General features: G+C 41.7%; 1 protein-coding gene across 1 annotated transcript in view; it reads left to right on the forward strand.

The window, feature by feature from the left end:
* LOC137449039 (netrin-4-like) overlaps window positions 1-25,224 on the forward strand; it is a 52,423-nt gene that overhangs the window by 16,842 nt on the left and 10,357 nt on the right. The window contains exons 3-5 of the mRNA XM_068154111.1: window positions 3,507-3,770; window positions 18,247-18,373; window positions 18,893-19,081. Of these exons, the coding sequence (XP_068010212.1) occupies window positions 3,507-3,770; window positions 18,247-18,373; window positions 18,893-19,081 (580 nt within the window). The remainder of the gene's footprint in view (window positions 1-3,506; window positions 3,771-18,246; window positions 18,374-18,892; window positions 19,082-25,224) is intronic.

The following is a 25,224-nucleotide window of genomic DNA, read 5'->3' on the forward strand; positions in this document are numbered from 1 at the left end:
CTACTAAGTATAACTCATGGATTGTAACATATTGCTCTCGACAGTAGGGCAACATATGTTAAGGAAGATCTAATGACTGGCACTTTAATGTGAGAAGAAATGTCCAATGAAATACTAAAATTGAGTCAAGACATGGTGATCATTTTACACTCATCCTTGTGCTCAGGGGGTTTAACCACCAATATTTCTAGAAGAGTGTGTACTCCAGAAGAGAAGAGAAGAAAGTACCACTCTCCAGTTTTATGCATATCTGAAATAATGCTACCAAAATATTTAAGTACAAAATAACACTGTGCAAAACACAGCTCTCCTAATCCTGCTCATACTGGCACAACCTATCTCTTTTGACTCTGCTGATACAAAATATATTTGCTGAAGTAAGTCCTCAATATCCTTGATTGTTGCAAAATTTAGGAAGACCAATTCCTTAGTGGTTGTTGAATACACAATGAACATATAGCTGTCATTCCCAAAAGACTTCACTAGTGTTATGTCACTCAAATCAGATCTTTAACACTTAACAAGTCTTGGGAGAGATAAGGACAACCAAATCCTATCTGACCACTGAGCTTAGTTCAGACAGAAATGTGTCATGAATTAATCATACAAGCAAACTCTTGTAGCTCAACTGGAATGGAATATTGTTTTTTCTTAAAAGGATGCCACAATCCCTGTGGGACATCCTAGCTATTAATATCTTTACTCACAAATAACATTCAGAGTTCTAAGGGGATACAGAAAATGCCAAAGCAAATCCTCTCAAGAGATGCAAGGCCAGAAATGAAAACATTTGCCCAATAATAAACCCACAGGGAACTCAACCTTTTTTCCAAGCTGTCATGCAAAGAAGCAAGCTTGAGGTCAGCAAATAGCCATATGCTGAGGGAAGAGCACTGAAGAGCTCTTCTTTTACCTAAGGAACTCAGCATGATCTGGATGTCAGTTAAGACATAGGCAGGATGGCTAATTGACTGGAGATCCCAAAACATGAATCCATCTCTTTAAACTTATCAGACTGTATGTAAACTTATTTAAATAGCTTTCTAACCATGCAATACAATACACAAGATTTCCCTCACAGTTAACATAGCACAATTCAAGACCAGTGTCATCAAGCAGAAGAATAATGCCAGATAAAAAATAAACACTTTAGCTATTATCTAGTCTTCTCTTTCATAGAGGCCCAGTAAAAAAATCCTATTCTTTACCTCATTCACCCTTTCTCTCTGTCTCCTGTGAGAAGATCCATAGCTCTTCACAAGTGGGATCTCTGGGGCACAGAGACATTAAGCCATTTGCCCAGCCTTGTATAAGGAGGTCACTGGCAGGACCTGTGCAGATCTTTCAGAAATTTACATATTACCTTTTTCCCCCCCAGATGTTCTGTACTGGAGCAGATTGTCTCTAGCATTTATGTTCTCAAGTCAGTGATCTGTTAGGTATCCTCTGGAGAGCTATCCTGAAAGGAGATACCATTATTACTAAGCATATATATTTTAGAGAAGCCACAGTCAAAGGTGTGAGAATACCTAAGAACACACTTCTTTGACCTTGCTTTCTGTTTTATGTCAATTCAAAACCGTTTCACAAGGACTCTGAACCATTAATATCCCAGTAATCATTTTTTTACCCTACTTTGAGAGCTCTGAGCTTAGTAGGCTCTGCAGAACAATGCCATCCAGTTCACTGACTTGGTCTTAGATTAATTGTCTATGTGGGAGGAAGATGTGTGTGTCTGTTCATGACCAGATGCTCAGGACTCTGAGAAACCTCTGTCTACAAGTCAGAGGAAGAAAGTGCTCATAAAACTGGTTTCCACTAAAAAGATCAGACCACTATGGATCAGGGGAACTGGACTGAGGAGGCTTGGTCTTTGTCCTATGACAGGGGGAATGCTGGGCACCTTGACAAAATAGAATGGGCCATTTGCTTATGGTTCCACTGACCAGGGGAATGTAAACATTGGGGTGGAAAGGCTTGGGCTATTTTGTCATGGCTTCATTGATCAGGGGAATGTGGGCACCTGGATTGCACAGTCTGGGCAATCTGCCCATAGCTCTATCAAACAAGGAAATACAGGCACCTCTGATCTCACAAAACAGGGTTGTTTGCAGCTTAGTAAGGAGCTGACAGTGTAAGTGAAGGGAATTAAAAGCAAAAAGAGCAGATCTAATGACACAGAACATGCTGTGAACAGGTGGGAAATGTGCCACTGTCTTTGCTGTGGTACTGTCTGATTTAGCTCTGTGCAAATCTGGGCAGCTGATTCTATTGGTTTACAGGGGTTTACCTCCCCAGGTGCCATCAACATACAACACAATTATCTTTCACCATGTACTGCAAGCTCTTGTCCTGTTCTTCCAAGAGAAAAAGGAAGCAAAGCTATTTTACATGCTGCAAGTATTCCAATTCATCAGTTCACTAGAAAGAAAGAAAAAGGCAGAGAGAGAGAAAGGGGGAAATCTGCTGATGGAGTTACTGTCGCCACTTACAAAGCAAGGCCAAGGAACCCTGAGAGCAAGTCCCTCTGTTACAATGGGAAAATTCAACCAGAGGAGAAAGTAGCTCTCAGACTGGAGTTGGTATATCCACAGAGGACATCTAAACCTGGGAATGAATGCTACCATCTCTCAGGCACAGACTGTGGTGCAGCCCTCTATTGTTCACCTCACCTCAAAGCAATGGAAACAAATCCACCTTGAGCTAAAATAGAGCATATCCCTTTAGTCATTGGTAAACATTAAATTAGAACTCTGATACTTAAAACCAAACTGTTGCTGCTCTGGAGATCAAACAGAATAAAAACTGTGACAAAAGAATAGCAACCTGCTGACAGGCAGTAGGCCCAAAGCACCTTTGGTCCTGTGAGTTTGCTGCAGGGTAGCTACTTCTCCTCTCCTAGAGAAGAAACAAGTTGGATTTGTTCAACAGGGTTCTCTCATGCTTACTCACCCTAAGCCAAGCTGTGTGCTCTAGCACAAGTGGGCAAGCCAAAAGTCTGATGACAATTTCCCCTTCTTTCATAGACCTCCTTTGTGCCTGAGTTTACCTGATTCTAGAATTCATGCAAATGCCGTGTTCCTAAAACACTTCAAAAACATGGATGGCATTAATCCTGCATTTATGCCAATAAGCCTTGGATTCTTCTGAGTGACACTGTTGTCACTTGGCTCAGAAACAGAAGGCAGTAACCAGTGCTTGGCAAGTTACCACATACTGGCTGGACTGTGACTAGGCTCAATAAACTCAGGGAAAAATGTTTAAAGTAAGGTATTTCCTATCTCACATATGAAACAGGATGAAAGCAGGAACACAGTCACTTTCTGTGGCTTGTCCAGCTAGTGGTAACTCAGCTGTGATGTTCTGTGATCAGCCATGGCTCCATACTGCTTATGCAAAGTCTTCTAAATAGGAACTACCACTTTCTCCAAAACATTGCCTTGGAATGCTTGCTGTGCTTGTCGAGTCCTATACCCATTGTCGGATGTATATCTTCTGTCTTGCAGGTGATTTATCGTGCCTTAAGTCCAGCTAACAAAATTGAAGACCCCTACAGCCCTGAGGCTCAAGATCTCCTGAAACTCACCAACCTCCGCCTCCTTTTGTTAAAAAGACAGGAATGCCCATGCCATGGTCTGGAATCGGTAGAGAAACCTCAGAGATTTGCCCACTATGCTATTTATGACCTGATCATCAGGGGAAGCTGCTTTTGCAATGGGCATGCAGAAGAATGTGAGCTTGCCAACAGGACAGGAGTCATGGAGAACATGGTGAGTTCTGACAGTTGTCACCTGCTTGTGCATTCTCAGCCTAACTGTGCATTTTGAATATGATTCAGTCCAAGTCTCCCTAAGCCTATCTAAAAAAGCCCTGTCAACCCACATTAGTGAAACCTAAACCACTTTGGGAAGAGTTTTCCTATCACCCTTGATGAAGTTCCATGTATATTAATTGCATTCCTAGACATGAGTCCTTCTAAGAACTCTGAACCTCTATATACCCCAAAATTGTGAAGGGTCCTAGTGATAGGAACAAAGATCTAACCCCAAATATGAAATCTACCTATATGCCTGCACAGAACTGAATTAACTCTCTCTGATGCAAAGACTACCCTGAGCAGAATTTCAGCATCAGATCTCCAGTCTCAGTTTCTGAGTTTGTGGGACATGAGCAGGTCCATGCTACTTAGGGTTTCAGCCTTTACTTTTAGCTTTTCAGCCTTCTGTGCTGCAAAGCAGCAAAGCTTTCACTCCATAGACAGCAGTGTTCAGGATGTAAAAATAGTTGTCATCCCTCTCTTCTCTACCTATTCAGCTTAAAATAAATTGGATCTTAAAAAAAAATCAAATTGTGTAGGAAAATTATTCTATAGTAGTATGATTAGCCCCTCCCTGTCCCATCTTTTATCTGTATTTGCTCCTGGATGTGCAGAAAATGTGAGTTGTGTTAGTGTGCATACCTAGAAGCTATGATTCAGGGCAATGACCACTGCCTCCTTTTTGACTTAGCTGCAAGTATTATGTTGGAGCATATATAAAACAGGCACAAAGAAACAAGGGCAACCAAATATCCATGTGCATCTGAACATGTACATCACAGACAGAATTCAAACCACTTTAAACTAGGCAGTGGTTCCACCGGTTCCAGAAGGCCATGGCAGGGGGGTTGGAACTAGATGTGGTCCCTTCCAACCCTGACTGATACTATGATACTATAATCTGTCTCTGTAAAGGGTTTTGAAAACTAAACTAAGCCTTAGAACTTTAGTCCTTGGTGTCCTCTGGCATAATAGACTTAAGATATATATCCTTGGGTAATTTCTGTATACTTGATTTAGTTTCTTCTGAAATGTGTATTCATTGTCTTCCTTTCAACTTTTCTAGATTCAGAGGTAGATAAAGCAAGGTAATTAGGACTACATGAGCCTCACAATATTTGGAAAATAATTGTTGAATCAGTTCCACCTGTGGTATAAATCCAAGACTCAGATACAGTATTCAAGCACTAGGTGATATTATCAGATTCAGTTAAACATAGAATCACTTAATACATAACTGTGTGGAGAAAAGCTGTTTAAAGAGTTCATCCTCCCTGCTGCAAACTGTTAAATATAGTGAAACCAAATAGATGAGTAACATGCTAAATGAATACAGCTGGTGGAATAATAAATGCTCTGCCCATCAGAGAAGGAAAGCACAACGTTGTGTATATTATTGGCATAACCATTGTAAACTATGACTGGATATTTTTTTTCTCCACTAGTCACAAGGGAATAGAATCTTTCTTTGCCATCAGTGACATCATGGGGCAGAAGATGAAATAGTTTTCATGAAATGCACTTCACGAGTGACTCATGTCCCAGGAGCCAAGAGGGTGGATGCATCACGTCATTCAGAGAGGCACAGATATCAGCAAGTCTTCGCCTAAGCAGGGATTCAAATGCAGCCACAAGAAAAGTGAGAAAAGCCTTTCAGAGCTTTAGCCACTTCTAGAATCTTAGATAAAGGCCAAAACAGACCATTAGTGAGCTGGTCCGAGTCCTTGCATAAAGGTATGATTAAGCATACCTAAGTCATTCACTGGTGGATGCTTGTTGAACTAAGTTATTGCTAATTTCTGATGGAGATTCAACAGCAACCCTCAGCAGCTGTTCTCATTTTGACACTTTGAAAGCTCTTTTTTGGTGCTTGTCTAAATAATCTCGGCTTCAAATTAAAGTGATTTCTTCTTGTTCCCTCTCCCCCACTTATTATGGCAAGCAGTTGATGCTCATTCTGCAGATATGATTGGAAGGTTCTTACCATATCCTTCCTTAGTTTTTTTGGGCTTGTGTTAATCAGAAAACTGAAACTTTAGGTGGTTAAAATTTAAAACTCTAGTCCCAGGTCATACATGCCACGAATAACTATGATGACCATGCCATTTTGCTCCTCTTTTCTGTGCTTTATTCATTACGTTCTAGCTCTTTCTCAAACACACAATGAAAATCCACTCCTGGAAGTGTCAGGTTCCTGGATCCTTTCACAATTTATCTCTTTCTTACAGCTATGATATTGTAGAGTTGAAGGAAGAGTTCACATAGCTACAGATCTCAGGAACTGGTGAGAGAGCATGAGATCTCAGGAACAGCATGAGAGAGTTTATAAGTGTGTAATTTTGCATCTTACAATATGGTAACCCCCTAGCCTACATGCAGAAAAGCCTTTGTTCTTGTGTGGTGAGTACCAGTGATACATTTCATGTGAGCCAAACTACACTGCAGCAAAGATCTGTCATTCTGCAACTTCTTGGCAGAGACAGGGAAGGTTCTCTAGTTTCTCTACTTTCAGTCACATGGTGACTAAAAGAGGGGAGAAAGGAGATGTTAGAAACAAACACTGCATGCTCAGAAAGGACCGGATTCATTCACTGGCCACATCTCATCTACTTTTTAATGAACATACAGGGAGAATAAGTCTCAAGACTTGGTGATCTCTGAGGTCTTTTCCAACCTTATTAATTCTATGATTCTAAGACATAATTTTTGACATAGCTAGCGTGGGTGATGTCACAGCATGAAGGCAGAGCAGCTTTGTGTTTCCTGGGCTGTTGTCAAGTACTTAAATAAAATGCTGGAAAAAGACAGATTTCCACAGAAAGGCTTAAGAGGAGTTCCAGTCTCTTAAGAGTTCAGAGTCCTTCTACAATGTATTTATTTTCTGTAGTCAACAAAACCAAGTCCATGTAGAAAGCAACTACAATTGTTTGACATGGGATAGGCCCAAACCCTGACATCATTGTGTGTACTTCAGTCTTGGAAGAGACATAATTGTGCTACTTTGCAAGTCTGCTCTTCTCACTTTTGAAATAAATCTGTCCCATTTGTAGTACTCCTAATACACCTAGACTGAAACCATGTGGAGGTTAAATAATGGAGAAAAGTAAAGCAAATTTCTTGACACTTTTGAACCAAGACTTTTCAACACTAGTGTAGGGTGTCCCTGCCCATGGCAGGGGGGTTGGAACTAGATGATCCTTGTGGTCCCTTCCAACCCTGAATGAAACTATGAAACACCATTTTGGAGGGTCTAGATGACCTATGACTACTAGCTGGTCTGTCAGTGACAAGTGTATCTGTGGATCTGTGAGTTGAATCATGACAACCCATTCAGCTTCTTGCTCTCCACTGAGGCTATCAATAAGAAATGCAGGTTTATGGCAGGCAATGTCACAGACACCAGAGTATTGTAGACATGAATGGATACAAGACCATTGCAAATTGTAAAATTGACCTCCAACTGGTACATCCTTCCTCACAGCTTGAAATCAAAACAGTAATAATTATTCTTTCAGTGTGGCTTTATTTATTTTTTTAAACAAAATGTGCACCCACCTCAGCACAGATTTTCTGGCTCACATTTCTCTTATTAACTACTGAGAAAATCATGGCAAACAGGAGAAAAACGTTGAATAATTAAGATGGGAGCCGTAAACAATAGAGAGGAAATTTCTGAAATATCCTGAATTTGGGGCTTGTTGCTATTGAGGATGATGTTTTCTTGTTTTCTGTTTGCTTTCCTCAGGGAAAAAAAAAACCACCAACACAAACCCACAAACAAACACAAAATCAAACAAAACAAAACCAACATAAAATAACAACCAACCAAAAGAAAAATACACAGAGATGTCATACCCAACTTAAATAGCTTCTGATAGTACCTAAGGACAAAATCCTGCTTTCTGAATTTCAGAAGGATTATTCAAACTCTTAGTAGTTCTTTTGTCAATGAGGGAAATGATAGAGATTGTATTTTGCCACTGAAACTGCAGAGAAGAATTTTTTCTTTCAAATGGAAGGCATTCTTATGCTGTTGTAAGGGAAGAAACTGCCAGGACCTGGCCACCTGAATACACCTAATTATGTTCTACCATTAGGTGCAATGGAATCTAATCTTGCCCCAGATACTGTTGTTGCCGGATGTGTGAGGTTAGTAAGAGCAGTCAGGTTTCAGATCTGCTTCAAAAACACATTAGCTGAGTCCATGACTGCTTCCAGAACAAAAGTTACAAAGCAGAAAGAGCACATGGATAGAACACAGAATCTAGAGCAAAGTCCTTCCTGTTTGCCAAATATTTCACAATTCTCTTTCTAGTATGGACAGAGGAAAGCAAATGTGGATTAAAATGTTTTTGTATAAAGCATTAGGGTTTTTTCACTTGTCAATTATTGGTACCTACACTGCCAGGAAATTCTTACAAGTTGCCTCGGATGTTTCTTTTGCTTCTTTATCCTGTTTACAGAGACAAACTAGACTCCCTGTGAGTCTGATCCTCCACAATGAAGCAAATGGAAAGTTTTCCACTTACTTCAAAGGGAGCAGGACCTGGTCCTAAGTAAGATTCCTTGTTTGGCATAACGGAGGTTACATAAGGTAAAACTTGTTTTTCTACAGCAATTTTCTAGGTGACTTGGCTTGCAAACATTACCTCCTCTTCAAATATCTTGTGCAGTTCTACTGATAATCCCCAGCTAAGTTTTCACAGTATCTGATCCAAGCTGTGCCAGTCTGTATGATGTCCAGCACTCAGAGATGCAGGAGGTGCTTTCTGTTGTAGTTGGCAACTCAAAGCAGTTTTTGTTTAAGCAAAGGTTACCCTGTGTACATCAACTATGTCAGTAGTGTCAGGAATGTTAAAAACAAAATAAAACAAAAAAAAAATTAAGAGCTTCTAGATCACATCAGAATAAATTCTAGAAACAGATCCCTGTGCTGATTTTTTCCCCCCATTTTAAAACAGGATATGAACTTTGAGCTCTGCCCAAAATGATCTCAAAACATAAAAGAAGATCATATAAACCAAAGAGCAAAAAGTAATGATGAATTACATGAACTGCATAAAAAGCAAGTGGTGTTGCTGACACTTTTGCCACCCACAGTGGACTAAAGCATTTCACAGGAATCCTTGTGGGAATGTGCAGGTGGATGAGAAAGTTTCAGATATTTGTGTTCAAAGAAGACAGAGAAGCTGACAGGGAAGCATCGTGGAAAGGTTCGCTTTAATTTTAGTGGATAGTTTTAGTGAGTTCCTAGGTTCGTATGGTAAAATGTGCTTCAAAACTGTGACTGTGAATGACAGGCAAGTTCTCAGACAACTGCTTAGAGAAAAGCTGGAAAAGGATATTCAGATGTGTCCTATAGGTCATATCCAGAAGGTCCTATTTTTTCCCACTTAAAAAACTCACCAGAAATCTTAACTGAAGGATACCTAAACAAATGTTTTTAAAAGCTTTCCTATAGATCCCATGTTTCTTTTGCTGTTTTGGAATGACTGTGAGGAAGGCTGGCATATTAAAGTAATGCCTCCACTACTGCCAGGTTCTTGGCCAAACTCAAACCAAACAACTCTATCCTTCTGAGCTGTTAAGAATTTGAATTCAAGTCAAAATATAGTACATATTTCCCCTTTATTTTAGATATGTTGTGTTCTCCAAATTCAAGCATACCTCTAGGTTGTCATCTGAGGTGCTTCCTTTCAGAAAAGAAAAAGTATTCATTCTGTTTAGGATTCTTGTAGTTGTAACTCAGATGCTACATCTACTATCTCCTAGAACTGCACAGAACCTGCAGGTGTTCTGATTCAAAGATCCTAATGGTTACAGAGTTCAGTTCAGTACAGTTTCAGGCTCTGTAATATGGGTTCTTCTCCACAGTTTTTGTGAACATTGCTGGTTCTTCAGCACAAGATCAAACTTTAACAAGATCCTCCTCCCCTCTCATGTGAATCATCACTGCTTTGCATTACAGCCATTTCAGCTGGAATAGCAGGGATGCATGTAAGCAGTATTTCACCCAGTTCTGAACTGAAGTTCAGGTAAGATTCACATAGTGTTAGGTCTAAAATTGGTCCAGGGACCATTCCTAGGTGGTTTTGTAGAAGATTCTGCCCACTTCCTGTGTTTCCACTCAACACTGCCCATTGAAGTGCAGGAAAGAACAGCAGAACATTTGTGCTGCTGTGCAGCCTCATCCACCTGCAGAGGCCAACACGCTCCCTTTTAGAGGAGCTCTTGCTCCCTTCTGTTGAGCTCTGAAATTAAACTAGTCTGAGTGCTACTTCATCTAATTAAAGATGGCTCATTTGGCTCCTTTGGTGTACCCTGACAATATGCCATGGCATACTGCATCTTTATTTGCTTGTTCCACATAGGGCGTGTGGGCTGCGCTTCTACCCTATTCTGGTTATAATCAATGTCTTTAACTTGATATCAATGCAGGTTCTCCATGAGCTCTCCTGAGAACCTGTGGTTTGCAGCCAGAGCATCTGGCATTCATACCACCAACATGTTGTTTTGAATTTCTATGGTTTAGAGAATAACCACAATTTCAATGGTATGATCCACATAGTGGTTCAGTCAGCAGGAATTCTGCACTTACAAAGTCAACAAGTTTTTCCTACATCTTATGATTGTTGTGGAAATGTCTCTTACAACTACTGAAGTACAAATCAGAAAAACATGCCTATTCAAGAATGGTGTTTTAAACATGCCTCAATGCCTTCCTGAAGCAGGGCTCATTGTAGACCCACCCATGCAGACACTCTTCCTCTGTTCCTACTTGTAGGAAACCACCTCTTGATTTGTTGGATGGGGTAGAAAACAATTTCATATCTGACATTAGCAGCCTTTAAACACAGCTTTTCTTAAAAATAATGGCCATGGTGAGCTATTTAAGCATATTTCAATGTTATTGCTTAGTGCTGACATTAATAGTGGTTTTTATTGCTTTAAACACTTACGTGATTTTTCTCTGCTGCTTTCTTCCCCGTGAAAGAACCATAATAACCCTGCTAGTGGAGGCACTTGATTGGAAACACTTGTAAATGTATTTTAGGGCTGGTAAAATGTGTCATTCTTTTAGGTCTTTGCAAATTTGGAAAAGTTGAAGGAATGTTTATTTGTTTTGGCCTCTTAAAAGTCACATGCTCTCCTCAGGAGCTGATATTGAAGGATTTACTATAGATCTGCGTGGTTACACCTCTTCATTTGGACAGATAACAGAGACCATTTGAACTATAAGAGGAACAAAGCAGAATGGCAGACACTGTTTTGTATTTAATCACTCAAAATGACCCAGAAAGAGTCATTTGACTAAATGCAAGTAAGGGACTAGCCTCTGATGTCATTGCAAACTGCTGCATCCAAAATTTCTCTGGCGACATTACAAAGTGAATGCAGAGCTCAAAGACAAACATTTTCTCTGAATCAGCAACAGTTGTTCTGGTCTGGAAGACTTCCAAATTTAACCTTCATTCACTAGGAAAAAAAAAAAAAAAGTGCCCCCAAACAGACTGAGAACAGGCCAGGAGAAACAGCAATGACCATAACATTTAGTGAAAGGACAAAAAGTAAGAGAGTAAATGGGCAGAGAGAAATCAAGAGGCTTCAGGTGTGACACAATGCTGAACACAGCTTAGAAAATCAAAAAACCTGCAGGACAAACAGATGGAAAATGTCCACTTGCTCTCTCAGCACTCAATCAGAATTCAGGTGAAGCAACTTTTGCAGTCAAAGGTTAATAATTGTTATGAAACATCTTGGACCTGTTGGAAGAGAGCGGGCTATCATTCTGTACTATTTGCTAGAAATCAACCAGAAGCTACTGAGCTCCACAGAAGAAGTACTAGATTAAATTATTGACCTAGTATAGCAGGCCAAGCTACATGACTAGAACTGATTCACTTGGCATTCAAATCCATGAAGCTACAGCCTCCTCTGTGTCCCGATTCAAAGCTGCTCAGGTGGTAGATGCACAAATCAAAACCTTTGGCAGGAACATTGGACTTGTAATAGCATGACTGTACTGTGAGACAGATGAGGGAATGAATACCAGGCTAAAAATACTAGTGCCAAGGAGAAAAAGTGCTTTAAACTTTTTTTTTTTACATACTTTAGTTTCACAGGCCAGTTAGGCTTAGGGAATGATGCAGAAGATGATAGCACAGAAAGAAGTAGTAAGGAAAGCAGAAAACTCTCAAATTGAGATTATCCCCAAAAACTTTTCATCATGAGACCACAACCTGAGAGCATAGCTGCCATGCCGAAAAATGAAACCAGAGCTTTCTTTTGTGTTCATTAAAGCCAATATGATGGCAATCGAGAGCTTAGCATAACATTTTTCTACCTTTCCTGGACTAACAATATCCTTTAACTGCAAGTATGTCAGCCTACAAACTTCTGCCCTTTACAGAAGCTGATGAGAAAATGGGAAGTTTGATGCAACCAGTGTATGAGTATTTAAAACAACATCTTTCAAAGCTCAGCACATGTGTTAGCAGCATGAGTAGCACACTCAGAAAGCAGGAATGCAAGAATACAAACTACTACAGGTTATGCACATAGTACTTCAGACTTGTCTTCTGAAATGAGGAAGTTGATATGATCACATAGTCTTCTTACCTGCCAGTACATCTGATCCACTCCCCAGTTTCAGTAAAGAATTGGTTGGTGACTGAGCTCTCAATACAATAATGCTCCAATGAATGGTAATGAGGAGAAGCAGACGAAGGGAGGTAGCATGAAAACAAATTATGTAATATTCCTGAAGTGCTCAATTATTGCAGCAATGACCACTGTGGCCCATGCAGGCCTAAATACTTTTGCATCTAAGGATCAGTATATGTCAAGTGATGCAGCATCACATATTGAACACTCAGGAGAAAGTGAAATACGAGAGACATGAGATAGAAATATCCAGCATCTCAATCACTCTCCTGCTGTACCAATGCATTTGTATCTACTCACATAAATCCATGTCATAAACTAATGGAGCTTTAGCTGAAAACTGGCTAGGTCTCCTAATTGATGGCATGAATCTCATGTAAGCCTCTGTTCCTCATACCTTGCTTTCAAGCACCTTCCACCTGGGTTGCCTGCTCCAAATCTATAAAGGTGAAGTATTTTTTCTCAGATGCCTGCTAGTAGTTAGGTATCCTAAAGCTTCCAATTACATTAATCCAGTGGCAATCAAAGTACTCCTACCAAGATCCTGAAAGCACTAAAAGGACAGGCCCAAGCAGCTCCACCTGGGACTCCTGCCCATGCTCTCTGTCCATTGGCCTGGGGACTTCTTTTAGGCTCAGCCCCAGGGAGATGTGGTACTAGATGCCTGCTCTGTGCTTAGGATGGTGCTCCTTCAGTAAGGGTACAGCCTGTGCTGGACTAACCCTCAGCTTATAGCTCTTCACTGCTTAAAGAGCAACTGATCTTGTTCCTCCCTGACAATCATTTCCTTAATGAAATTTTCCTTCCTGCAATTCAGACTCTGCTTTTTAGGGCTTGGGGTGGGGGGGGAGGCAAAATCCCCTGAATCTCTGTTTCTCTAACTATTTTCTCTACTTTGGCATGATCATCTTTGTCTTCCAGTGAGATGCTGTGTGTCCTGCAGTCTGGCATTTGGTAGAGAGCAGAGTCTTCTAAATGTTGGGACTCACTTTTGTGAGAGAGAGGTGGACTTACCTCAGCAGTGAATAATAAGCCAGGGACAAGGCTGCTCTCTTTGTGTTGGCATTGAGTGTGACTCCCATATTTTCCATTCCCTAAGCAGATATCCCATTTCCTATGTGTCTCGGTCCGGAGAGGGAAAGAGACTCAGTTCTTTTGAATATTCCCGTGTTGTGAAATTAGAGGCATAAATGAGGCCAAAATATCAACAGCTAGACTATTTATTACTTAAATAATATGGAAATAAAAAGAGGAGAGAGAGAAAATAGAGAGAGAGAGAAGAGAGAGAGAGAAGATGAAAGGAATTATATTACCACACCCCTCACCCCCCCACAAGACAGTTTGAGTCTGTGGAGGAAAGGTGCTGCAGGAGATGTTGGGTTTGTAGACAAACGCTGCTGAGGCTTTGGCTGGAGAAGAGATGTGGTCCTCTGGGCAGCCTGGGTTTGTAGAGAAAGGGTGCTGAGGCTTTGGCTGGAGAAGAGATGTGGTCCTCTGGGCAGCCTGGGTTTGTAGAGAAAGGGTGCTGAGGCTTTGGCTGGAGAAAAGATGTGGTCCTCTGGGCAGCCTCTTCAGCTCCATGAGTTGCAGCAGGCGGAACTTAGGACACGGAGAGAGGGTTCAGTCTGCTTCTTCCAGGCTCCATGGCCTCTTTTCTCCGGAGCAGCATTGTCCCGGGCTTTCCCTTCTCTCGTGCGTTCCTTCTCAGTGGCATGCTCCTTCTTCTGTGTTTTCCTTCATCTCCATTTTTCTTCTGTGTTTTTCTTCTGCCAAGCCAGTAGTTGCTCAAGTCTTTTATACAGTTTTTCAGTCCTTAGGTATGTGTCCAAGTATTGTCCCTCAGGAATTCAGGGGCCAGGAAATCATCCTTAGGTAAATGTCCAGGTATCATTCCCCAGGAAATCTTTCTGTGCATTCCTGTGTGTTTGGGCAGGGGTCTGGACGGAGGGGGGAGGCCTCCACCTCCTCCTTCTCCATCTACCTGTCCATGCGCTCCTTACACATCAGGAAACAGGTGGTGAATCCATTGTCTCACCATCCTCCCTTCCTGGGGTATCTAATAGCTGGAAACGATCTTGTCCTGAAGGCTTGATGGCTGGGTCCTTCAAGGTCCATTGTTGTAGGCCAGCTGCAGTCCAGTTATCATGATGTTACCTTTGCACCTTCCAAGAGTCATTCCAGTGGCTCTGCCCAACACACATCAGCTATTGTCTGGGCAAGCAGCAAGTGATTTTATCTTTGTTGAGTCACATCAGAAGAGACAAACTATTAGTCTCTCACACTATGTTATCTGACATCTTCCTGTATTTCATTTTTGTTGCTTCCTGAACTTTGGTCTCTGGCTGCCTCTCCAGTCTCTTTCTCTCTAGCAGAACAAATTGCTTGTCTTGCTGCTTGCAGTCACTTCACCTACCCTTATTTCACCTCACACTTAAGAGTAACAGGTCTCTTCCACAACTCAGTTTCTCTTGCATTAACCAGGAGACAGCCACTTACATCCATTAATCACCTTTTTCAGGCATGTTCTACTTGAGCTATTTGTCTCTGCTCCCTTCCTTTATCCAACTCCTTTCTACACTTCATTGTCACCCCATGTTGTACTCTCCTTTGCTGTTTTCACCTGTGAAAGCTATGAGATTATGGATGAGATACTCATCCAGAGTCACATGGCAGATTTGCTTTCTCTTTGCCCCAGTGCCCATCAGTTATTTACCCTGTTCTGAAGCCTTGCTCTTAAAAGAGGGTAGTCCTCAGGCCTAACACTTATTTAAAACAGTTCTGTGCCAGCCCCACTGGTTACTTCTGCCTGCTCAGTGACTCTCCTGTCTGCTGGCTGCTTGGCTTTTCAACCCTTTTGTCTAAGCCAGCCATCCTTCCACATATATTTGGTAAACTATTCAATAGCAGGGATCACAGGCAGGAAGCTTCCTTTATGCCTCTGTCCTACTCACCACATGCCATTCCTAGATAGCCTCCACAAGCTACAGTTTGCAACAAACCCATGGGCAATAAGCAAACTAACACATCTACTTACCTCCAAAGAACTACCAGACTCTTCCTTTCTCACTGCATTTTCCTGTTTGCATTCTGACTAATTGTTCATGAGTGTTGACACCATCTGTGCTGTGCACTGTAAGCACAGGGTCCTGTGGAATAATGAATATTTGATCATGTCATTCAAGGCTAAAGCAAGATTGCATGGTTTCATTCTGCCATTTCCCAACTGTACAATCTCAGCATTTCTTTCATGTAATTTTTGTTTAGGTAGTGAATACATAGTTTTTGTACATACCTCTAAAAAACCCAATGGGCCCATTTATGAATTTTATATTTAACTACACTACCATTTTCCTAAGAAGTGACTGGGTCCAAGATTTTAGTTGTGATCCATTTTGGAATGAGCTGTAAACTTCAGACGGCCTGAAGTCTGGGGACGTTAAAATTGATCTTTCTGGGTCAGGCTCTTTTTATCTTTTCTCACTCCTGGTCCTTTTCTCTGTTGTATGACTTCTGAGAAGCAGCCCCTGTGTCCACAGGGGGTTATGTATAAGTGCCAAACCCAAAGAGGGAGAAGCCCGACACTGTTGCTTATTAGTATTTTTGTCTTGGTAATTTGTCATCCTATTTAGCGCTTTGAATATGGGTGACTTTTCTTCTGCAAAGGTCTGGAGAGGCATCACGTAATGTGCTACATGCTGTATCCTCCTGAGGTTTACTGGTGCTGAGCTCTGACAGAAATGCATACCCTGAAGTCTGTGCTCAGTCTTCCGTGAGGAGGCAGCCAACCGCTCTGTGCAGCAGCAAATCTGCCAGCTGGCCGTAGAGGGGCAATGGCATCAGCTGCAGCCTATCCCTTTTGCTAGCTACACAACATATCTGGTCTGGTAGGATTAGAAACCAGGGGAGTGGAGAGTAAATTGCTGCAGGGAGATGAATCTGGGGACAGGGGAGAGTATTCATGCAACTGCCCTTTTGAACATTTCTCTCTTGATCCCCAGCTACCTGCTATGTGAGATGGGGGAAGGGGGAACTGCAAAGGGAGAGTCTGACTTTCAGGAAAGACTATGGAGAAACATAACTGACATTAGTGGTGAGATTAAAGGATTAGATTCAGTTCACACCACAATCAAAATGAAATTTTGGCCTCGGCTCTTTGTGTAGCACGCAGTGGGCCAGGACTGTGACAGTGGTTTACAGAGCTTAGCATCCTCAACAGCACATGGAGGCAGAATCTAGTCCCTGATTTCTGTGCATTTCCTGATCTGCTACGAGTGTCCCATTGTGTGTGAAATGTGTGCTACTAATTAGTAGCTTCCCTTGTTATGAGGGTGGAACATGACCTGTGGTCCCACCTTAACCTTTTTCCTACTCCTTATGCTGCATAATTCCTCAAATAATTTTTCCAGGATGTCCTTTCTTTGAAGCATGGCAAACAGATAGTGGAATCCCATTTCTCAATTAGAAAACCCAAATCACAGTCTGTAGGGGATCTGGCTATTATACTCCTGGTGCAAGAAATGACCAGAGAACAGAACCAGTTCAATAACAACTTTCCATCTGAGGGCTGAACAATCTCAGCTGTCAAGGTCAGGTTTCTTGTCTGAATGACTAAAAATCATTGTGTACCAAGTGAGGCAGTTAAGTACCGAGGATGCAAGTTCTTTTCTGCAAGTAACTTTTCAAGTAAATAGTCACAGAGAAGTTTGCAAATCAGCCATTGATAGTCAAGGCTTTTTGAACTTTTTTTTCTCCCACAAATATTCTGCAAACCATTGTTTCCTAGCTTAGTTGGGTTTATATGCTACGTGCTTGTAGATCAGCACCATTCTTCATCCATGTCAGCTTTTGCTCACTTATTGTTGACCATCTTCCAATTTCTCATTTATATGGTAATAAGATGTTCAAAACTGAATACAGCATTGCAGGTACAATTTCCTGTCCACTCAGAGTTACACTGCATTTAGTTACACAGCCCAAAATTTTACTAGGCTTGTTCTGCTAACCCATTTGGTTAATGCCTTCTGTACCTAAGTCTCTCCAAACATCAGTGCTTTTCTCTCACAGAATGTACATTCTGTGGGTACACTGGTTTGTATTTTTCCAGGGTTGTTTTTGGTTTGGGGTTTTTTCAGTTGTTGGTTTTGGGGTGTTTTGATGTTTGGTTTTGGTTTGGGTGGTTTTGTCTGCTACATTTTTAACTCTTCTAGGACGTCTGGGACTACTTGCTTGTTCTTCCAACAATTTACTTTAGTAATTCACAGTGATTTCATTGCCCTATATTTACTCTCTCTTCCAGACCACTAATATCAAATGAGACAGGGTCCAGCATCTTCTGTTAGATTGTGCTATCCTGTGACTCAACTCTGCTAGCCAAGAGTGTGTTTGACACTATCTGGAGGTGACTGGCTCCTCAGGCTCTTTGCATGCTCTTGCCCTGAACATGTACATCAAAGCAAACTGTGTTAGCTTACCCAGTTTAAATAGTCTAGAGGTTGTTCATCAATGTAGTAGTAAAACAGCCAGCTGAAAAGTTACAAAGAAATTGTTGCCACATGCAACATGCATTTAAACTGGAAAAATCAGCATCTTTACTGACCACATGAAGAGACAAAGCTACAATTGAACCTCCAGGCTCTGTGGGTTTCCTAGGAGAGCAAGGCAGTTTTGTGGGAGTTGTGCAGGCAAGTTCCAGCTCCTTATGAGGCTGTTGGGCACTCCATGTTCTTGCTTGTAGCTATTTGAATGTATTCTCTTGCCCCTGACAGGTCCATGGGAAGTGTGTGTGTAGACACAACACAGCAGGGGACCACTGTGAGAAATGTGCACCACTGTACAATGATCAGCCTTGGAAGCCAGGAGATGGAAAAACAGGGGCACCAAATGAATGCAGAAGTAAGTTTGAGGGAGTTTTCAGATCCAGGCTTTCAAGATGAGAACTCACTGTGCCAACAGGCAAAGTTCCCTAACAAAGACCCTTGTCAATTTACACTAATGGTTCCGTTATAGACATTGGGGTCACTAATGGAAAGCTTCAATACGTACAATTGTTTTACTGCAGCTAACCCATTTGGCCTGTTGGGAATTGGAATGTACAAGGCAGAAATCTGGTTTCCATGCAGCTATGTCCCCTTGAATGTTTCAGCTTTCCAGGCATTTGTGAAGGGTTTATGATACCATCAGATTGGTTTGGTTTGTCTTACTGTAAGAAAGCCACACAGCTCTCAATCACCCAGGCTTCTCAGACCTCTGTTGTTGCGATTTCTTGTTTTCATGAAAATCAAGGGCTGCAGGCAGATGAAACATGTTACATTCGGGTATTGTCTCCAAGATTCACAGCAGGAAAATTATAGCATTTGAACACTATTTCTGTGTCTGTCCTATAAGCCTGAAATATATTCTGTTCCCCCCCAGAGTGTCGCTGTCACAACCATGCTGACAGCTGCCATTTTGATCTGAGTGTCTGGCTGGCATCAGGAAAGCGCAGTGGTGGAGTTTGCGACAACTGCAAGCACAACACAGAGGGGCATCGGTGTCAAAGGTGTAAACCAGGGTATTACAGAGACAGAGGGAAGCCCATGTCTTCTACAGAGGTCTGCAGACGTAAGTGACTCTTCTTACATATGGCAGAGGCAAACAAATGGTGAAAGAATCACTGAGAGAATGACGAAAAGAAAGAAGCCAGTAACTCCTGTAGAAGTGCCTCATGAGGATGACTATACTTTCTTGGTCTTTTTTTTCCTAAACTGCAGTTTTCTTATCAAGGGCACCTTCCTGATCTCCTGTGCCTGTTTCTCCCAACACTTTTTCTTTGGGTGATAACAGCTACACTTCTTCAAATGCATTGCATTACAGGGAAAGGTACAGCCTTCTTGTGCTTGTGTTTCAAATCATATGGTTCTTCTTTCCTGAGGTATATTTTGTTTATCTGGGGTTTTCTATATCTCTCAAGACTGTGTCTCTTGTGACATTCCAATTGATTGTGCAACATCTGTGCACATGAACACGTATAACAATGGCTGCAGGAGGCATAGGAAGCATGAGAGCATGCCTTTCCACTTGGGAACAAATAGATCAGAGCTCACTCAGAGTTATCTCTGGATTCTACAGCTCAGCCTAAATTAATTGCCTCATTAACACTTCAGCAGGATGCGTTAAGAAGCAGCTCAGCATAGAGGCACTAATGGTTGCACCCAGAGGGTGTACAACCTCTGGATCAAGGTAGTTTGCACCTAGCCAGTCTGGAACATAGCCCACATCTCCCCTACTTAGTGTAAACAATTCCTGAGTATCCTGCCAGTCTTCACATCTGGTTCCATCTGGCATCTCTCTGGGAGGTTGCGATTTCCAGCGATAGACATAATTTAATTTCTCCCTTTGGATAGTTTTCCTTCCCCTTCAGACATCAGTTGCAGCACAAAGAATTTCATCCTTTCTCATCCATACTCATGCCTACCGGCCTTTAAAGAATCCTTGGCTCCAATGTGTTTCATCCAGAGTGTTTTTAAACACTCAGGTCACAAACACTCCTCTCCCTAGGACTGTATGGCCTGTGATATTGCTTAAACTTTCTGGCCATTCTATCTTTCTGCTCTTTTGTATTCTTTCCACTGGATTTCTAGTGCCAGCACAGACAGTTTCCATGCAACCCTTTTTTGATTTCACAACATTCATCCCAGAACACTGACTGAGGATGAGCTTATCTAACTCTCACTGTATTCCAGTGCTCTATGGTGGCTCCTTTCTAGTTCTGTTTATGCTCTGAGCAGATTTACTACAGATAAATATTGTAATGAGAATAATTTGTTTTGCCAGAAGATTAGTTTTCAATCTCATAGTACCTGAAAGAATCTATGTATGAACTCTTGTATTTAACAGCAGGGTGATGGTGTAGTACCCAACATCATGTGTAATGTTAGATAACAGATAAAGTCAAGGAGCACTGGAAAGCAGTGAGAAGGGAAAAAAAAAAAACACTGTTTGAAAATACAGCCTATCTGTCAAGAAACTCTAGAACAGTTTGCCTGGATGAAATCAGACCTTGATTCTACCTCTGCTTCTTTTGTCTGGTCTGGTTACAGGCCTCTCAGTACCTCCTGCCAATACTCCGCATAGCAAAAGAAAAACTGTTCAGAAATTTACCTAGCTGAAAGAGTTTTATTCCTCTTGTGCCAGTCAAGCACAATGATGTTCTTTTCACCTGGGAACACTTTGCTGCCAGCAGAAGGCCTCAGCTTTTACAGCAGACTGAGGTGTGCATGATGCTTGTACCTGTGTGGAAATGGAAGTGACAGTGTGGCTATATAGCTGTAAAGTCTGTGCCTTTTCTATCTACAGTGAGGAGGAGAATTCCCACAGTGACATTTGACAAATTACCTTAATAGGGTGGTGTTTTGTATGATGAAAGAAATGATCCCTAAACACGTCCCATGTGGTTTTTAGGCAGTGTATGAGCATGCACCTCATGTTATGCTGTATCTCTGTGAAGAATTTTCAGGGAATGCTTCACTCTTGCTTATTATCAGTGACAGGAAAACCAGAAACACAAATGCAGACAGGTAGAGTTGTTTTGGTTAGAAGATTTCACCTCCAGTGCTATCATCATCATCTGCTTATGCCTAGAGCTGATATTAAACTGAAAGGCCTCAGGCAAGATGTAGAATAGAATAGAATAGAATAGAATAGAATAGAATAGAATAGAATAGAATAGAATAGAATAGAATAGAATAGAATAGAATAGAATAGACCAGGTTGGAAGAAACCTTCAAGATCATCGCGTCCAACCTATCACCCAACACCACCTAATCAACTAACCCATCTAACCAAGCACCCTGTCAAGTCTCCTCCTGAACACCTCCAATGACGGCGACTCCACCACCTCCCCGGGCAGCCCATTCCAATGGGCAATCACTCTCTCTGTGTAAAACTTCCTCCTGACCTCCAGCCTGAATTTCCCCTGACGCAGCCTGAGACTGTGTCCTCTTGTTCTGGTGCTGGCTGCCTGGGAGAAGAGACCAACCTCTGCCTGTTTACAACCCCCCTTCAGGTAGTTGTAGAGAGCAATAAGGTCACCCCTGAGTCTCCTCCTCTCCAGGCTAAGCAGCCCCAGCTCCCTCAGTCTCTCCTCATAGGGCTGTAAGATGTAAGACGTAAGATGTAAGATAGAGGCTGTCTTCTGCACCCTTTAGGTTGCAAAACTTGCATTGCTATTAAACTTAATTTGGTGCGGTGTGAGTAAATTATTCAGGTTGTGTGATCCTAAAATGTCTGGTTACTCAGCAGAAAAACAGCTGATGTTTTGAGTGCTGCTGATATTTAAGAAATTAGACAATTGGACTATCAGTTACCTCAGTGTGCTGATCATAAATTGAAGAGCTGCCACCTCTCAGCTAGCACATTTGTGAGGATTTAGATGTACCAATTCCAAGACATCATCTCACTTTGGGAAAACCATGCAAACAGGGCCAGACTAACAACACTAAATAAAACCCCCACCCACTAGGCAAGTGCTGAAAAGCTGTAATAAACTGCAAACAGAAGACTGAATGGGTGATGTGGGTGAGAGCAACCTGCTCCTCAGCTTCCCATTTTGAACTTGGGAAAAAAAAAAACATCAATGGGAGATCAAAACTTGACCCTTGTGTACAGTAGATACTGAGCTGGGAAAGGAAATCTGATGAAAAAGCTGAATGAAATGCTGTTCTAATCCCTTTGAGAAAGCACGCTTGAAGAGTGCTCTGCCATCCAGAGCAAAGTCTAGGTTCAGCTGTAATATCCCCCTCAGGCTCCCAGAAAGTTAACAGGGCACTGCTCAGGCCCAGAAAGAGTCTTTAAGCATTAGTCACAATGAACAGCATTCTCCCTTAATCACTGCTATGAAAAAAATGTTGTATAACAATCGGATGTGCAGGCACTATCCAAACCACCCTTTGCTGACCCTTCAATGTGAGACTGCTGCAAAGACATTCCTCTGAAAAACATCGGTTGAAATTTGACATGTAAGTGTGAATCTGCTATTCCTTTTTGTCTGCAGAGGTAGCCTGCCTCTGATCCCTTTGCTTCTCCTGTTCCTAGCAGCTGGGAATGAATGACAACCAGATCATGTGCAGAGCATTGTTTTGACACTGCTTAAATCTGTGTTTAAAAAAAAAAAAAGGAAGGCATGAAAAGAGCCTCAGAGCAAGGCACACACCTGCCTGTTATTGGGGGTGACAACACAGGATTATGTAGTTTGGATATAACTTGTATGGAAGCTTTGACTCAGAAGCCTAATCGTTTCCTAACCAATGGTTAGAAAAGCTGCTGTATCCTTGGCTCTTTCCTGTGGCTTATTTGGAGGCTTAAGGGATCCTTCTGAAACGGCACCATCCTTTGTACTTCACCCTTTGCTTAGCTTAAAAAATAATGCAGGCATGTAGACCATTAGAAAGGGTCTCCAGGAAAACAAGCTTTTTTCATTCTGAGCACAAGGATTGGAAATTAAAATGTGCCCAGATGCACTCGCACACACATACTCTGAAAAGCTCTGCTTCTCATCCTCTTACTTCTGAGCAGAGGGAGTGAACTCTTAATTGTAATATCACAAAGGCCTGATTACATCTTGGTTCAAAGTCTGTCTTAATCAGCCTGACCACACACACAGCTGTCTATCTTATTTTCTTCATTTAAGAAACATCGTGGGCTGAGTCAATCCCCACATCTGACATGCTTTAAAAATTGACCTGATTTGGTCATATGCTCCAAAGATGCACGTGTATATGTTTCAGATTCCAAAGGCTCTGCCTGATTTTTCATTTTGCCTGGTTTTGATCAAACAGCCAGAGGCTGCTCATAGCTGTATCTTATGCAGTAGTATTAGATGTAAGTTTAAGGCAAGGATACCTCCAAGTCCACTCAATTACTTGCAGCACTTGCTATTTTCCTGTAAGTTGGGACCATATTGTTAGAACCAATATTATATTTTACATCTGTGTCTAATTACATGGGAAAGGCAGCTGTGCTGAGGGCAGACAGATTTATTGAGGACTTGAGTGGAGACTGCTGTATGAATTATTCATTTTTCATTATTCCTTGTCTCCTTTTTACAGTAGTTTCTGAAAAAAAAACAAACCACAAACCTCCAGTAGAGGAGCGAGATTAGAAAAGGCAAGAGGATGCTTTGTGGTACTCATGACTGATAACCAATTCTGAACAACAATGATTAAATTGTTCATTATACTGCTGTCGAGGGGAGAACCCAAATAAACCAGCCATCTCTGAGCCAGAACTGTCTGCACACCGTCCCTAACATAATTGATGATGCCTTTGACAAACAAGGCCATTGTCATGTCGGCTGGTGTTTTGTTAGGCAGGGAGGTGGACGGAGGGAAACCAAGGCTTTGCCAAATTTCTTTTGAAGCAAAAGAAGCAGCAGCAAAAAAAAAACAAAACAAAAAAGAAAGAAAGAAGACAAAGTCAACTGAGAAAGATGTTGGTTATCAAGTATTGGGAAATGTAAAAGGGTAAGGTTTTGGAAATTTCCTTTTATGGTTCTTTAATCCTGAGGTTTATCTGCAAATCTGTAGTACTGTTAAACAGATAAAGCCCAGTCATCAACAGCTGCCCCTTCAGCATGTGACATGTGGGCTCTCATTTTGGGAGTTACCTTAGATGCACAACTGGGATTTTGGCCATAATACTCTGGAAGCCAGACAATGTACACACCCAAGCTGAAATGCTAAATAAACACAGACTGAGCAAAGTGTTTGCAAGCCACTTGTATAACTCATTTGAAAGTGTTGTACGTTTACTTACTCAGCTTGCTCTCTGATCCACCAGAAGCTGTCCTGTTTCCAAACTGGGGAATATCCCCCAGAGTTTATTAGGCAACTTTACTTTTCCTGAACTGTAGCCCCAAAATGAAAAGAAATAAAATAAAGAAAACCCTATTTTTTTCCCCTATCTCCTCATCAGCTTCTGCTACTGCTATCACTCACTGTCCTGTAATACTTCCCCTGAGGGATAGCAAGGGAGAAGATTTAGTTCCTGAAGCCCTGTGAGGAAAGACTGAGGGAGCTGGGGTTGCTCAGCCTGGAGAAGAGGAGACTCAGGGGTGACCTTATCACTCTCTACAACTACCTGAAGGGAGGTTGTAGACAGGCAGCCAGTACCAGAACAAGAGGACACAGTCTCAGGCTGTGCCAGGGGAGGTTCAGGTTGGATGTTAGGAAGAAGTTCTATACAGAAAGAGTGATTGCCCATTGGAATGGGCTGCCCAAGGAGGTGGTGGAGTCACCATCATTGGAGGTGTTCAGGAGGAGACTTGATGGCGTACTTGGTGCCATGGGTTAGCTGTTTGGGTGGGTTGGATTGGTTGATGGGTTGGACACGATGATCTTGAAGGTCTCTTCCAACCTGGTTTGGTTTATTCTAAAATAAAGTTTATTCTAAATAAAATCAGGATCTAGTCTCAGTTAGTGCTAGGTAGTCTAGTGATGCTAATGATTTACCCATCTGTTATGTGACTCTAACTGATGAAACCTGAATATCAGAAATAAGATGGAAACTAGAGGTGAAAACTCCACAGGTAGATCCTACATACAGAGATATTACAGAGCAACAGAGACCTGGAATCAAGCCAACACAGATGTTGTCGACTTACTTCTTGTGGCTGAGACCTGTCTGCAGTAAAGCAAGCATGTGTTTCCCCTCCTTATCCTCAAATCTAAGACCTTTCTGACAAAGATGGATGGCACTAAGTGTCTGCT

Source organism: Melanerpes formicivorus, unplaced genomic scaffold (assembly GCF_026170545.1).
Source record: "Melanerpes formicivorus ecotype bairdi unplaced genomic scaffold, bMelFor1.0.p_v2 SCAF_28, whole genome shotgun sequence".
NCBI classification, from domain to species: domain Eukaryota; kingdom Metazoa; phylum Chordata; class Aves; order Piciformes; family Picidae; genus Melanerpes; species Melanerpes formicivorus.